Genomic DNA, 13,984 nt, shown 5'->3' on the forward strand with positions numbered 1-13,984 from the left:
TTTCATTTTATTTTTTTTTTCAATACTTTTATCTTAACTTTTCTACATTTTACAAGCTATGATCAATATTTCCATTTATATTACATTTTATTGCTAGATTTTTTTTTATATGTTCATTTTTCATGTAAAAACTTTTTTTTTACTATTTTTAATTAAAATATATTGATTTGATTAAATTATCTTGTTTTTTCGTACTTGTTTGATTTCAATTAAGTTTTTGCATTGTTGATGGTTGCCATGCCCTATCAATTAACTCTTAACTTTATTCATTCTAAAAATTTTGTTGGGCATGAAATCTAAACAATTTATTTTAATTATTTGATTTAATTACAATTTTTTTACTCATGCACGAGTAAAATTCGTGCACGCCCCTAACGAAACAACAGAAAAAATCCGCATTCATTAATTTATCACCTGTTGTCTGTGTCAATATTATTCACATGTAAAATTCTGTTAATTGATTGATGATGCATTGATGATGATGATCGTGACAGATGCGGCATCTCCGCACCAAGATAATTGAATATCGACGTGATATTTAGCAGAATGAATAAAATTAAATAAATGCAATTGCTCAATGGCCATCTCACAACGCCGCTATTTATTTTTTGATAATCCAATTGTTCACCTACAAAAAAATAAATATTTTTTTTATAAATAAATTTATTGTCAAAAATGATTAATTTACCATTTAACACGTGAACTCTCACAGTAGCGACATCCGCATTCGATGGCGCGCAAATATATTTCCCCGAATCCGCGGTATCGGCATTTTGGATGAGGAGATAGGACGTTGTTACTTCTGCCTTTTCTGTTATCACAGATACGCCGCCACGCGGAGAATCGTAACTCACTACCTGAAATGAGAAAATTTTAATAAAGTGAGTTATTTGGCTAAACTGCGAATGAATTGAAGCATGACATAAAAGCGAAAATTTTAGCGGTTTCTATTTCTGTCTATTGATTAGACACATTTCTGATGAAATTTGGGGGTGAATTTTTGGAGTTATTGTCTTTTATGGATCAAACTGCGTTTCAATTTCGCACAAAAGCAGACTGACTGGAAAATCAAATAAAAAATTCACTCCTACGAGACAATATTATCCTTTTATAATGAAATTTTCTGAGAAATCTTCGCATATTTGCTCCGTTCTGACTAACATGACGTGTTATTTTTGTCACAATCCTACATAAAAGCAAAAAATAATTTTTTAAAAAATTACCTCTTCATGATGATACCAAAAAATATAAGCAGGAGGCTAAAAAACAAGACAAACATTAAAAATAAGAGACATAATTATATAATTTTTTTCATACCTCTGAACTGTATTTTACTGTACAAGTGAGATTTATCATGCTTCCCTTGTCTACATATATATCGGGTCCGCCTAAAATGCTGGCAGTAGGAACTATTTTAGAGAAAAAACGAGAAAAAAAATAATTTAAGCAAAATTTAATTTTTTCAACCTAAAATATATTGCGAAAAATGTTTTTTTCCCGCAATTTTGTTATAATTTAATTTTTTTTTTACGGAATTTATGAACATATGTTGAAGGAGGAAGCAAAAATTATAAACTTTTCCGTCGTAATAATAAAACAGGAACTTACCAACAACACTCAAGTAAATGAAATAACTACGTGCAGGCTGCGTTGATATCTGACATTCGTAGACCTTTCGAAAAAAAACATATTATGTAACATAACAATATCATCATGCAAAAAAAAAATTCTAAAAAAAAAGTTTCATTTTACCCCCGCATCCCTTTTCTGTGTCCATTTAATTTGTAATGTCCATTCGTCAGTTTTTTTGTGGTGCGTTGCTATAAACCGTTGATCTGTGGTATATGTATAACTTCCAACAGTTAATATATGGAGGTCTCTGTGACGAACAAATGCAACCTTTTTTCATGTGAAAAGAAGAAAAAAAAGTTTTGCGGTTAGTTCATATTTTACAAGAGAGCGAGATGGAGCTCATTATAATTTAATAGTTTTCCTTTTACAGACAAGTTGTTGTTAAAGTGATCCATCAAGAACAGACATGGAGCAAGATGAACAGAATGACGGATTAGAGGTTTGGGGAAAACTCAAATGGAAAAACTGATTTATGCGGATTTTGTGCGCGCGTTAAGGTAATTTAAGGAGAGAAATTGAATTTTCGGGGCATTTTTTTTTATTTTTTCTGATTTTTTTTACTCGGTTTTGTTGATACTTTAAAAAAAGACTTTTTTTTTTGGAAGAAAACATAAAAATTTTCAGTTGATTAATTTTTTGTTTTTTTTTTTCAGAATGAAGGTCGTTTAAATTTGACTCAAGGTAAAGTGCATGTCAGTTGATGAATAAAATGAATCATGAGCACATTTAATAATATTCAGTGACCTATATCAATGAAAAATTATTTTTTGTTTGTATTTTGTGAAAAATTAAGTTTTGCAATCAAAAATATGCAAATTTTATGAATTAAAGGAAATTTTTTAAAATTTTATTTAATAAAAATTTGTTGATTTTTAAAAAAAAATTATGAATTTTTGAAAAAAAAAATTAATTTAAAAAAAAAATAATTTTTTGAAAAAAATCCAAAATCTTCAAAAATTTAAAAAAAATATGAATTTTTTTTTATTTTTGACAAAAAAATTTTTAATTTATTTATTTTTTTTTTAATACAAAATCTTAAAGAATTTTCAAAAATTATGAAAAAAAAATATTTTAATTTTTGAAAATTTTTCAACTTACAATTTAACTTACAAAAAAAAAATACTAAATCTTAAAAAATTTTGAATTTTTTTTTTTTTTTATTTAAAAAAAAAACAAAATCTTAATTTTTTTTAATATTAAAAATTATGAAAACAAATTATAGAAATTTTTAAAAAAATATAAAACCTTAAAAAAATTATGAAAGTATGAAAAAAAAAATTTTTTTTTTCGAAAAATATATGTTCGATTAATATTAATCGAAAATAATGAAAAAATACAAAATTTATGAAAAACTTGAATTCTTTGCAATAATTCATATCATTTCATTTCAAGTATCATCATCCATTCAAAAGCATAAAAATATAATGAATTGATGAAAAGCGTCACTTTTATAGCATTTATTGTGTGCGTTTGCAAAACAAATATTCAGCGAAAAGCCGATCAAAATGATTTATATTTTTTTGTGTGACTTACAGTTTTATTGCCCAAATTCCTCACGCGGCAATTCATGTAGGCGGATTTTCCAACGAGCGCCGTGACATTTTTGGGTGTCGACGCATCGAAATACGGCTCATTCTTCCCAAATTGTCGGGCATCTGGGTTGAAGGGATCCTGCGTCGTGACATTATTGCTATCGCTATTAGTTGATATTAATGGCTTATTATGTGTTTTGGATGTAGGAATTTTGTAAGGCCCAGCATCTAAGTCGTTGTGGTTATTGTTGCTATTCTCGTGTGTTCCGCCGTTTCCTCCTCCTCCTCCTATTGATTGCGCTCCGTTCGTAATATCTGCAAGAGATAAGAAAATATGTTTTGTGGTTTAATATAGATTACACACTATTTCGATGCCTTGCTTCGGGTGTTTAATATTAGGGATGGCAGAAATATTTTTTTGCTCAAATATGCGAAATAAAAACTCTTCAATTTTATATGTTGAGTTAAAAATTAAAAAAAAAAATTATTTTTTTTTTTGAATAATTTTTGTATAAAATTTTTAAAAATCTTAAGATAATTTTTTTTATAAAATTTTTAACCAAATCTTTTAATATATAGTTTTAAATAAAATTTTAACAAATCTTAAAATTTTATTTAAAAAAAATATTTAAAATAATTTTTTTTTCTAAAATTTAAAAAATTTTAAAAAAATTTCTTTTTTTTGTAAAATTTTAAAAAATAAAATAATTTTTTTATAAAATTTTAACAAATCTTAAAATAATTTTTTTTATAAAATTTTAACAAATCTCAAAATATTTTTTTTATAAAATTAAAAAAAAATCTAAAAAATATATTTTTTTTAATTTTAACAAATTTTTTCAATTTCAAAAATTTTTAAAACTATAAAAAAGCAAAAAACAAATTTGTCGTAAAAAAATGTTTTTTCATATATTTTTTTAAATAAATCTAATGATCTAACATGAATCCCTAATATTCTTGTTTCTCCCATAGAACAAGGATGAATATCAAGTCTAAGACAACATTCGGGGGAATTTACACAACTTAATGGTTCGTCTCGTAGCAAGAGGTGTGTTTGTCTATGGGATTATCAATCATTGCCAATATTTGAGGATATGTCTGTGTTGCGGTGTATCTTGTATCGTGCGGCAATAATATTAGAATATGGGCATATTGGCAATGTAATAAATTATTATTGAAGGAAAATTTTCCAATAAAAGAGAAGACATTAATTTGATTTGTTTATGCATGCAAATCTATTTCGGCTATAAATCTTTTTTGATCATTTGTGGCTTTTTTCTTGTTCTTTTTTGTGTCACCTTGACCTTTCTCTCAAAAAAAAATTCAATTTTAACGAAAATTTTCCTCAAAATTTCACACGATAAAAAAGATAAAATTCAAAATTTTCCATAATTTAACTTTAATTACTTTCCAAGTCTCTTTGATTAATTCTCATTCATTTATTATTAACAATTTCACAGATAGATGAGCTTTTCATCAGCACACACTCAGCTCAAAGTATAATGTATTAAAATCCATCAAGCAAGAGAAGAAGACTTCCTCAACACAAAAGACAAAATTAAATCATCAAGTTGTCAAGCAGAGAAAAATTGGTACGAGAACATTTAACAAACTCGATGAACGACAAGAGTTGAACGGAGGTGCTAACATAAAATAAATGTCTTAATACATGATTGACATTGACTTTTTTTCCTGCGTATTTGAGGTACTTGAGAAGGGAATGTCAATTTTACAGGTAAATGATTTCCTGATTTTATGTCGGCACGCGGCGACGGCGGTTATAAAACACTCAATAAAGTGACAGCAAAAGCGACGGTTTGCTTTCACAAGTAATAAATTTTGTAATTTACTGTCCGTCATCGCGTTATTTTCAAAAGTTTTTCGGTTTGATACGGTAAAAAAAGCAAAATAATAAGAAAAACGTAGCACACAAAAACAGCAGTAATTCTCGAAAGATTTAATCTTTGGATCATAAATTTTAGATGAAAATTCTTCGTACAAGACGCAATTTTGTTTGATTGTCCTTTAGCTGTGCATCACTCGACAATTTTGTATTTTTTAATAAAAAATGAATACTTTTTTGTTCGAAAGAAAAATGAATGAAAGCGCATTTCAAATAAATTTTCGAAAATTTGTAAAGTTAATTTCGAATTTTCGAAAATTTGTAAAACTAAATTCGAATTTTCAAAAATTTAGATATTTAATTTGAAAAATTTTTTTTTTCTATAAAATATGAAATTCAGATTTAAAAATGACTTTTAAAAAATCCTGAAGCGACTTTTTATTCAAATAATTTTCACAAAAAAATGAAAGAAATTCCTCTCGAAACGTAAACTTCTATTTTCTTCTTCCGTTTTTTATGATATGCAATAACCGGTCATGAACGGCTCAATTTTATATTTAATAAAAAAAAAACTTTTTCATACACAAAATAAGTGAAATACCACAGAGAATAATAAGAATGTGTGTGCACAGAGAGAGAGGATCATCATTCAATAAAATAATATAAAAAGATTTTCTTTTCTGTTTTTTGTTCGATAAGATTGTGATAAAAGTTTTCTCTAAAAATTTTCTCTCTCTACTTTTTATCGTTCTGTTTTTCCTGCAGCAAGAAACATTCGCCTTTTTACGTAACCAGACCTGAACGCAATATTAGCATAAAATAACTCATAAACATCATTTTGCAAATGTGAAAATTATTCAAAAGCAGGAAAAAAAGAACAAAACAGAAACAGACCTTGGTAGTAATCCATATTCAAAAGATGAAGTAGTTGTGCTTGGAAAACAGGAAAAGAAGGATATATTGCGAATGAATGACGGCTCTTACCAGATGTGAGTGCGTCGTAACAGGCTTTTACTGTGATTTTGTTGTTTCAATGATTTCACACAAAGAAGAAATGAAGTATTTTTTAACATTTTTGTGTCCAAAACAAGTTTTAAAAACACACAAAAATTGAATTCCAAGCAAGTTTTTGCAACACCGGAAAACATCTTCTCTGCAAATTCCTCTCGAATTCTTTATGCAATCACGTAAACTTGTATCTCTCTCTTGTATCCCTTGTTCTACTACAATGCACTCGTAAGCAATATACAATTTATAAAATAACAATAGAAAATTTATCATGTCAATGAGTTTACTGCAGAGGAACGATATGTTGATGCGCCGCAAGCTTTTACCTCCCTCTTGTACCTTCTTCATCTTCTTTCTGTGCCATTGTTGTAATGAATTTTGTAAACATGGATGGAGAAAGATCCTTTTTACATAAATTTATCATTTTCTATTTAAAGTAACTCAATGGGAAAAGACAATGGACTTTGCAAAATTGGAATATATGTGAGTATTTTTCAGCTCATGGGCAACAAATTTGCAACTCACTTGGTAGTTAAGTGTTTGTGGTTTTTGCATTAAAAGCTTTTCTTGTTGGGCTACATTGTGGCCAACATGATGCTCATGAACCATTTAACTTGATTTTTGACAAAAGCTTGAATAGAAATATGCAAAAATTGATAATTTTTTAACAAAACTTGTAAAAATAGTTCATGAAATGACCTTCAGAGGGCGTTTCATTTTGTTGTAGATCAAATTCCCGCCTTTTCTTTCCCGCTTTTTTGTATTTTTATGCAAAAACTAACAATTTTGTTAATTAATGAACTTCAAAGAAGACTTTATGTACTTTAAATCTCTTTTTTAACTAAATTTTCTCTTCTTTTTGAAAAACAAACTTTTTTATGTGACTTATTAACCTAATTTACTCCGTTTTCTTTTATTATTTTTTGTCACAATATTAACTTTAAAAACTTTTTTTGCGTAAGTATTTCGTCTCACAACATCCTGAGAAGCACATCAACAAAAACGATGTCAACAACTGAGAGCATTAAAATGTGCATGCATACAATTTTAATTAGACAACAACATCAACGCAGGAGGAGTGCAACCAATTTAAATTACACTCAACATTGTTCTACTTTTAGATCAAGTGTGCCGCCATTAGTGACGTTCGCATACGACGACGAAAAAGCAAATGAGACGAGAGCATCACTTTCAACAATGTGTCACGTGTCATGTCGTGCCATGGCATCTCTTCTGCTTTACGTCGTGTATGTTTAACGATATGGGAGAAATAATGAAGATTTTAACCTTTTTTGTTTGCTCTTGTTGGATGTGTGTGCAAATTAATTAGCGTTGTACAGCAAGCGATTATGATGTCACTGAGTAGGGCAATGAAAAGCGCAATATTTCAAAAAGGGATTGCAACGTAAATGAAGTTTCTCTAATTTCCGGTAATTAATCATCGTCTTTGAAAAGTTAAATGGCTTTGTAGAGATTGTCATAATCGATGTCATTAATATCTGTTGAAATTCATGAGAAACAATCAACAGCTCTTGTCTTTGGTTTAATTTCAAAAGTTTTTAAATCATTCACTTTTAACTTTTTTCATTATTTCATAAAAACGAAAATAAAAATCACAAAGATTTTACTCCTAATTTAACATTTTTGTCTCTTCTTTAACAGTCAATAAATTTATTTCAATGACTTTTAAGAGAAATTTCTTAAGTTTTTGTTCATAAGGCTCTTAAAAAGTTAAAATTTAAGTTTTTGAGCTCTTTAAAAAGTTTCTTTTAATTTATTTTTTTAAATATTTTAAACTTTGCTTGAATAAAAATTTATTTTCATCAAAATTAAAAATGTTAAAAAATTAAATTTTAAACAAAATACGCTTTTGTTATTTAAAATTTCTTTTCATCTAATTTTTTTGCATCTTTTCTTTCATTAAAAGCAATTTCTTCAAACTTTTTATTCTTTTTTATAAAAAAAAAATAATTTTCATTTTATATTTCCTTTTATTCCACAGAAAGATGCAACCGGAGCGAACTACTTTTTTAAACATTCCATTTAATTCTTTAATTTTTATCATTATCAAAAACTTTTATAATTATCATTGTTCACTGCTGTCTTTTCCTTCACAGCGTACACGAAACACTCATATCACAATTTCTGCGGTGTCAGTGGTTTCTTCGTTTCTGCCTATAACTTATCCTTTAGCGTGAGTTGAAACGAAGTTGAGCATTTTCATAAATTTTAAAGGTAAATTTGTTGAAATCGTTCTTTATTAACCAAAAAAAAGTTGTTCATGTTCTCTTTTCAGCGCAACGTGAAAAAACGGAGGGTGAAAAGTTTATGACAGCAATTCTATCCGGTAATATTTTCAATAATAACAAAAGTTTTTATTACTACTTGACTGCAACACAGCAACGAACGAACACAATTCAATTATTTTGCACCCAACACAAAAAAAACGTCGTCCTTCGTGGTAAATTAAGTGTCAAAAATTTCCCGGATAAAATTTAATCCATTAATTCTCACTAAAATTGAAAGTTAATTCATCAATTAGATTTATAACATGATAATGTGTTTTAACATGAGTCCAGATGAAAGTCATAAATAACTTTCGTTTTAATTGACAAAACATGGTTTCAGTTTTGCTTTCCAATTAATATTAAAATTATGATAATTATTTATCCGTTCATGCATTTTTCGGGGGGATTATAAAACATTTAACAGACCACTGCCAAACAAGGCATAAATTCATTTATTATTATTATTTTTGTTGTTGTTGTTGCTTCTTCAGCTCTCTCGTCGCTCAGCAGCTCTCATGTAGAAGCGAGAACACGAGAACAGACACGCAAAATGTATATTTAATGTTTATTGTGGAAATAAATGGTTTTATTATGTATCATCGGGGGAAACTAGGTGAAAATTGTTGTTATTTATAAATATTATATTCCGAAAAGTTGTGAGTATGTTATGATGTATGTTGTTACAAAAATACAAGAGATTTCGTTGTTTTTGCGGGGATTGTGAATTGTTGTTGAAATTCATGCTAGACGACGAAAATATGTTTCCCAATTTTGAATTATGAATGAAGGATGTCGGTTTTAATGAAAATATTAAAATCGGAATGTCGATGGAAATCAATTCCAAAATTTCTGCAAAAAAATTCGTTTTATGGGAATTAAAATTGGTATAAAAATTAACATTTAAAATTCTTTTGTGAAAAAATTTTTTTTATCAAACAAAATTTTAAAGTATTAGAGATTTCCATTGATTTTTTTTTTTTTTTTGTAAATGGTTTTCATTTAAAATGCTCTTTCTGATTTTTTCAGAAAATTATGGAGTACGTTTTTTGGAAGAAAAAAATGATAGGTAAGTTTTAAACTTAATTTTGTATTAATTTAACTTTTTATTTTTCAGAAAAATTATAGATTTGATGCAACTTTCACGTGCTTAAAACAAATAATTTTTTTTAAGGTCATTTCAAACAATTTTTGTAAATGGTTTTCATTTAAAATGCTCTTTCTGAATTTTTCATAGAATTATTGAGTTTGCTTTTAAAACATTAAACATTGTCCAATAAACTAAATTTTAAAACCTTAATGGAATTTCATCTGAATTCTGTTCAATTAGTTCATAACGTTATTAACTGCTTTTTTCCCATGATATTTCCTGAACGACTTTTAAACGTCAAAAACCAATAATAAAATTATTTTTTAAGTACTTTAATCTACCATAATCCAATTCGTTTTTCCTCCTCCATTATAAAAAAATTAAAATATCGACAAAAAATACTCTTCGCTGTGTCGCGCGACAGTCCCGTGATGATAAATAAGATTTATGCAAATTTTCCTTTAAGAAATGTAATTTATGTAAATTTTGTATGATTATTTGTTACCTTGACAAGGTGAACAAGATTATATTTAATACTTAACACTTAGTTACCATTTTCCTGTGAAAACGACGCGACGAACGGAAAAAAACTGTGCCACTCAATTAAAGTAGATTTATGGAAAAATACGTTGAGACACATGTCGAAAAAAAAATAAAATTTACTCCAAAATGAAATTAAAATTGGAGCTTATGAACTGGGTTAAACATGACTTGAAAACAGAAATTGGTAACATCAGGTGCAAAAAAAAAATGAACAAAATTGCACTAAATATACGATGTTAATGTTTTTTGCGGATATTGCTGACTTTTTCCACAAAATTTCTCATCCTCCCTCAAAAAAAAAGGAAAAGTACAAAAAATCGCTTATCAAAAAAGCGAGAGAGAAAAAAAGTAAAAACCATGACACGTATTCCCCATTTAATTCCGTACATGATGTGCCTGATTAGATGATTGGGAAGCAATGTTCAATGTTCACTTTTTTTTCTACATTTCGGGCAAAAAATGTCCTACTTTTTGTGGAAACTCGTATTATTTCATGATAATTATCATGAGCGCTCATGCGAAGATGTTGCGCACGTTTTCTCTACAGTGCTCAATACAAACACGGATTAGATAAATTTCGGCAATTTATGAGTGCGGAGAATGTGTTTTTTCGTATGTGCGAAGAATCCAATTTAAATTCTTAATCATAAAATACAACGAAGTGCTATTTAGTTGAAAGAGAAAAACTAACGGGATGTTTGGAAGTACGTGAATGGATTTTTTGATGTCTGTCAATTAGATTTTTCATACCAAATGAAGAAAAATTAGATTTTTTTTAAGTTTTACTAAAAACATTTTTCAGATTTTTTTTCTTATTTCAGAAAGATTTTATTTTTCAAAAATAATTTTAAAAAATTAATAAAATTAATGTTAAGCAAAACTTCAGATTTTTTTCATAAAAAAAGAAATCTAAGGTCGAGCAAAATCAACATCGGATGAATGACCAATCTCAAACACATCAAAAACATTCTATTGACATGTCTTTTGTTGCTTTCATTCTCTTTGAATAAATTTGTTGTGTTTTTTGTCGGTATTGTGTTCATAACAAATGAATATTGTCATTGAGGTTGGCACGAACAAACGCTTAGATAGAGAAAAAAATCTCTAAATGCTCGTGACACTTTAATGATATTTATCCGTTTGTGTCGTCAAAAGGGGTGCAAAACGGAAACATTTGTCTGTCTTTTCCGGAAACACCTAAACAACGATAGAATCTGCATAACGTCCCTCAATGTAACAAAAGAACCACAAAGCATTACTTTTTGTTTCCAATTTTTTTTCGAACATTCATATCGGAGACGAAACCCGAAATGTTGTCATAACGGAATGTTATCTTTTTTTGGGACTCCGAATGTATTTACGACTGGGCATCCGTAATAAAAGGACCAACCAGTGCGAATTTGATTGAAACAAAACAAAACAAATCTAATAATAACAACGCACAAGGGATTTTGGAAAATGTACCTCGAATCTATTATCATCATCATCATCGTCGTGACTGTTATTATTTCCCATCATCTTCTTTTTTTGCATGGAAAATGGAATGAGTATTGACAATAAAAATCCGAAATAATGAAATTGGTACGAGCTAAATATCTAATAATAAAATAATATAAACAACAAGATTTCGTTGTTGTCTTTTTGTGGATCCGTAATCATCCTGAACTCAACTGTTTATATTGAAAATAAAGAAGAAAAAGACTTTAATGTAGATTTAATGTGAAAGAAACATTATCTAATGACCCGATTCAGAACATCTTGTAGAATACAAATTGCGGTTAAGATTCACGTGCTTTGATAGTGTAAGTGACTTTATTATTTGTACAAAACATTTGCAGAAAAAACAACGTTTCCATAAAAAGTTGAAAATTAAAGAGTTAGAAGAAAATTTTCAAGGACTTTCATAGGTAAGTTTTAAACTTAATTTTGTATTAATTTAACTTTCTTATTTTTCAGAAAAAATAAAGATTTGGTGCAACTTTCACGTGCTTAAAACAAATAACTTTTTTTCAGGAAATTTTACGAACTTTTGAAATTTCAATTTTTAAATTTTATATTATTTTCGTATTTTAAAATACCATAGTCGATATTAATTAATATCGTTTTACTTGAAATATATTTGATGCATACCGCAAGTATGTACGTTCTTGTTAATTATTCTCATTGACGACTGTAATCTGAACTATTTTCAATTAAAACCGCAGCTTAAAATTAAATAATTGGTAATAAGTGATGGAAATTCAATTCGAAAAGGAGTTTATTATTCACGTCAATAAAATGATAAAATAATCCGATGTCGATTTAAGAAGATATTGAATGTCAGTCGATTTCATTGAATTAATTGACGTTGAGTAATTTCATTTATTCTCACGAAGTACACGCAACAAAGTTTCGAAAGAAACAAATTTTGGTTGATTTGAATGTCCTTTTAGTAATTGATAGCCATCATCTCTTGTTTTGCGTTTCCCTCATGAATACTTAAAAAGTATTCAAACACGTTCTTCTTGCAAAACACGCGTCAATTATTTCCCATATACGCCTTCCCATCAATTCACGTTTTCTCCTATTTCACGTTCTTTTTGGTAAATAGAAATCCAATCCATCGACTACACTTTAGTTTCTTTTTTGTTCGACGTGTGTTTATGTGAGAAGCATCCATCATATCCATCACGCATCCTTTTTTACAATAGCATAGCAAAAAATGAGGGAGAGAGGAGAACAAAAGACGAAAGTTATATCTTTACTTCTCTGTCTATGAAAGAGCCTTCAATAACGTATAATAATAATCGAAAACGAGACACGAGGGACTCACTTCACCTCTTTTGTTTGTTTATTCAAGGCTCTATTATGTCGTTTCTCTGCGAATACAAAAGCTGAAAGTGGTTTGGAAGCCAATGAACTGACGTCTGATGCATGTATTCATCGACAATTCATACACAAAAAGTCTATTCAGAACTTTAGCACTCAAAGGATTTTCTCGTTACAAAAATGTGTGTTTTTAATATCCGCATAATAAATATCCTGTTTGAGTCTGAACATGTACGAAACACTTGCGAAGAGATTTATATGGAAAATGGATCAAAGGTAATTTAAATTAAATCTTTTTTCATGAGGAAAAGTTTTTGTTGATATTTGCGACACAAAGTTCCAAAATACTCTGTGATTTAAATGAAAATGAATTTAAGCGTTAATTTTTTTCAATTTTCATGTTCTTTCATTTTTATTTTATTGAGTCTTTTTTGAAAGTTGATAAAATTTCCTCTTTTTCAATCCGCAAGGTACTCAAAAATTCCTTGTGTGATAAATATTCGATGAAAGCGAGAAAAACAATATTTACCAATTGAAATGATATTTGAAGTTTTTAGTAGGCTTAAAAGGGTTTTGTTTGACAAATATCGAATTGGAAATGCGAAACTGATTGAGTTTGCACTGAAAAAACGCACGACACGAAAAAATCCGACTTACTAAACTTTTACAGATGTAAACGTTAATCGGCTTTTATGGATATGAACAAAATCTATTTGACGGCATATCAGAAAAAAAAGTTTTCAATCAAAAAGATTAAATAAACTTCATGAGCGCAATGACTGTACAAAACTAAAAGTAAGCTGTGATTAATAAAGCCATCAAGAGATCAAAAATGACATAATCAACGTTGAACGATACGATACGAGAAGTTTTCGAGTTATTTGTTGCTCTTACAATATTACCGCAAAAACCGCCGAAAAGTAGGTCAGTTTGTTCTTTGTTTTAATTAAAAATGAAAATTTAACGAAAATTTGATCATCTTTACTTTTTGGATTATGAAAAATCCGCAAATAAAATCAAATGTTTGTCTTTGGAGTGTCTTTTATCGATTTTTGTCGTCTTTATGGCGGTTTGCAAGTTTTTTTTTGTCTGGCAATAATCTGATTTTTGTTCGACAAAATAAAAAATCGATGAGAAAAGTGTCTCCGCACGTTTTTAAAATGAAACAATTTTTTATGAAAAAATTATTTTTTGAAGTTTTGACGTCTTTCTGTTATTTTTTGTTTCTAAAGAGTAAAAATAA

The 13,984-nt window shown here is 28.2% G+C and overlaps 1 protein-coding gene across 1 annotated transcript; it reads right to left on the bottom strand.

Moving 5' to 3' along the window:
- Positions 1-259: 259 nt before the first annotated feature.
- On the bottom strand, positions 260-6,379 carry LOC134837930 (kin of IRRE-like protein 2). The gene is made up of 8 exons (XM_063853327.1): positions 6,355-6,379; positions 3,166-3,479; positions 1,753-1,899; positions 1,609-1,672; positions 1,318-1,409; positions 1,224-1,259; positions 689-857; positions 260-628 (listed from the first exon to the last, which is right to left on the bottom strand). Exons 1-8 carry the CDS (start codon positions 6,377-6,379, stop codon positions 411-413), a joined length of 1,065 nt encoding a protein of 354 aa, XP_063709397.1. The 3' UTR covers positions 260-410.
- Between the last annotated feature and the right edge of the window lie 7,605 nt (positions 6,380-13,984).

This window comes from Culicoides brevitarsis, chromosome 1, assembly GCF_036172545.1.
Source record: "Culicoides brevitarsis isolate CSIRO-B50_1 chromosome 1, AGI_CSIRO_Cbre_v1, whole genome shotgun sequence".
NCBI classification, from domain to species: domain Eukaryota; kingdom Metazoa; phylum Arthropoda; class Insecta; order Diptera; family Ceratopogonidae; genus Culicoides; species Culicoides brevitarsis.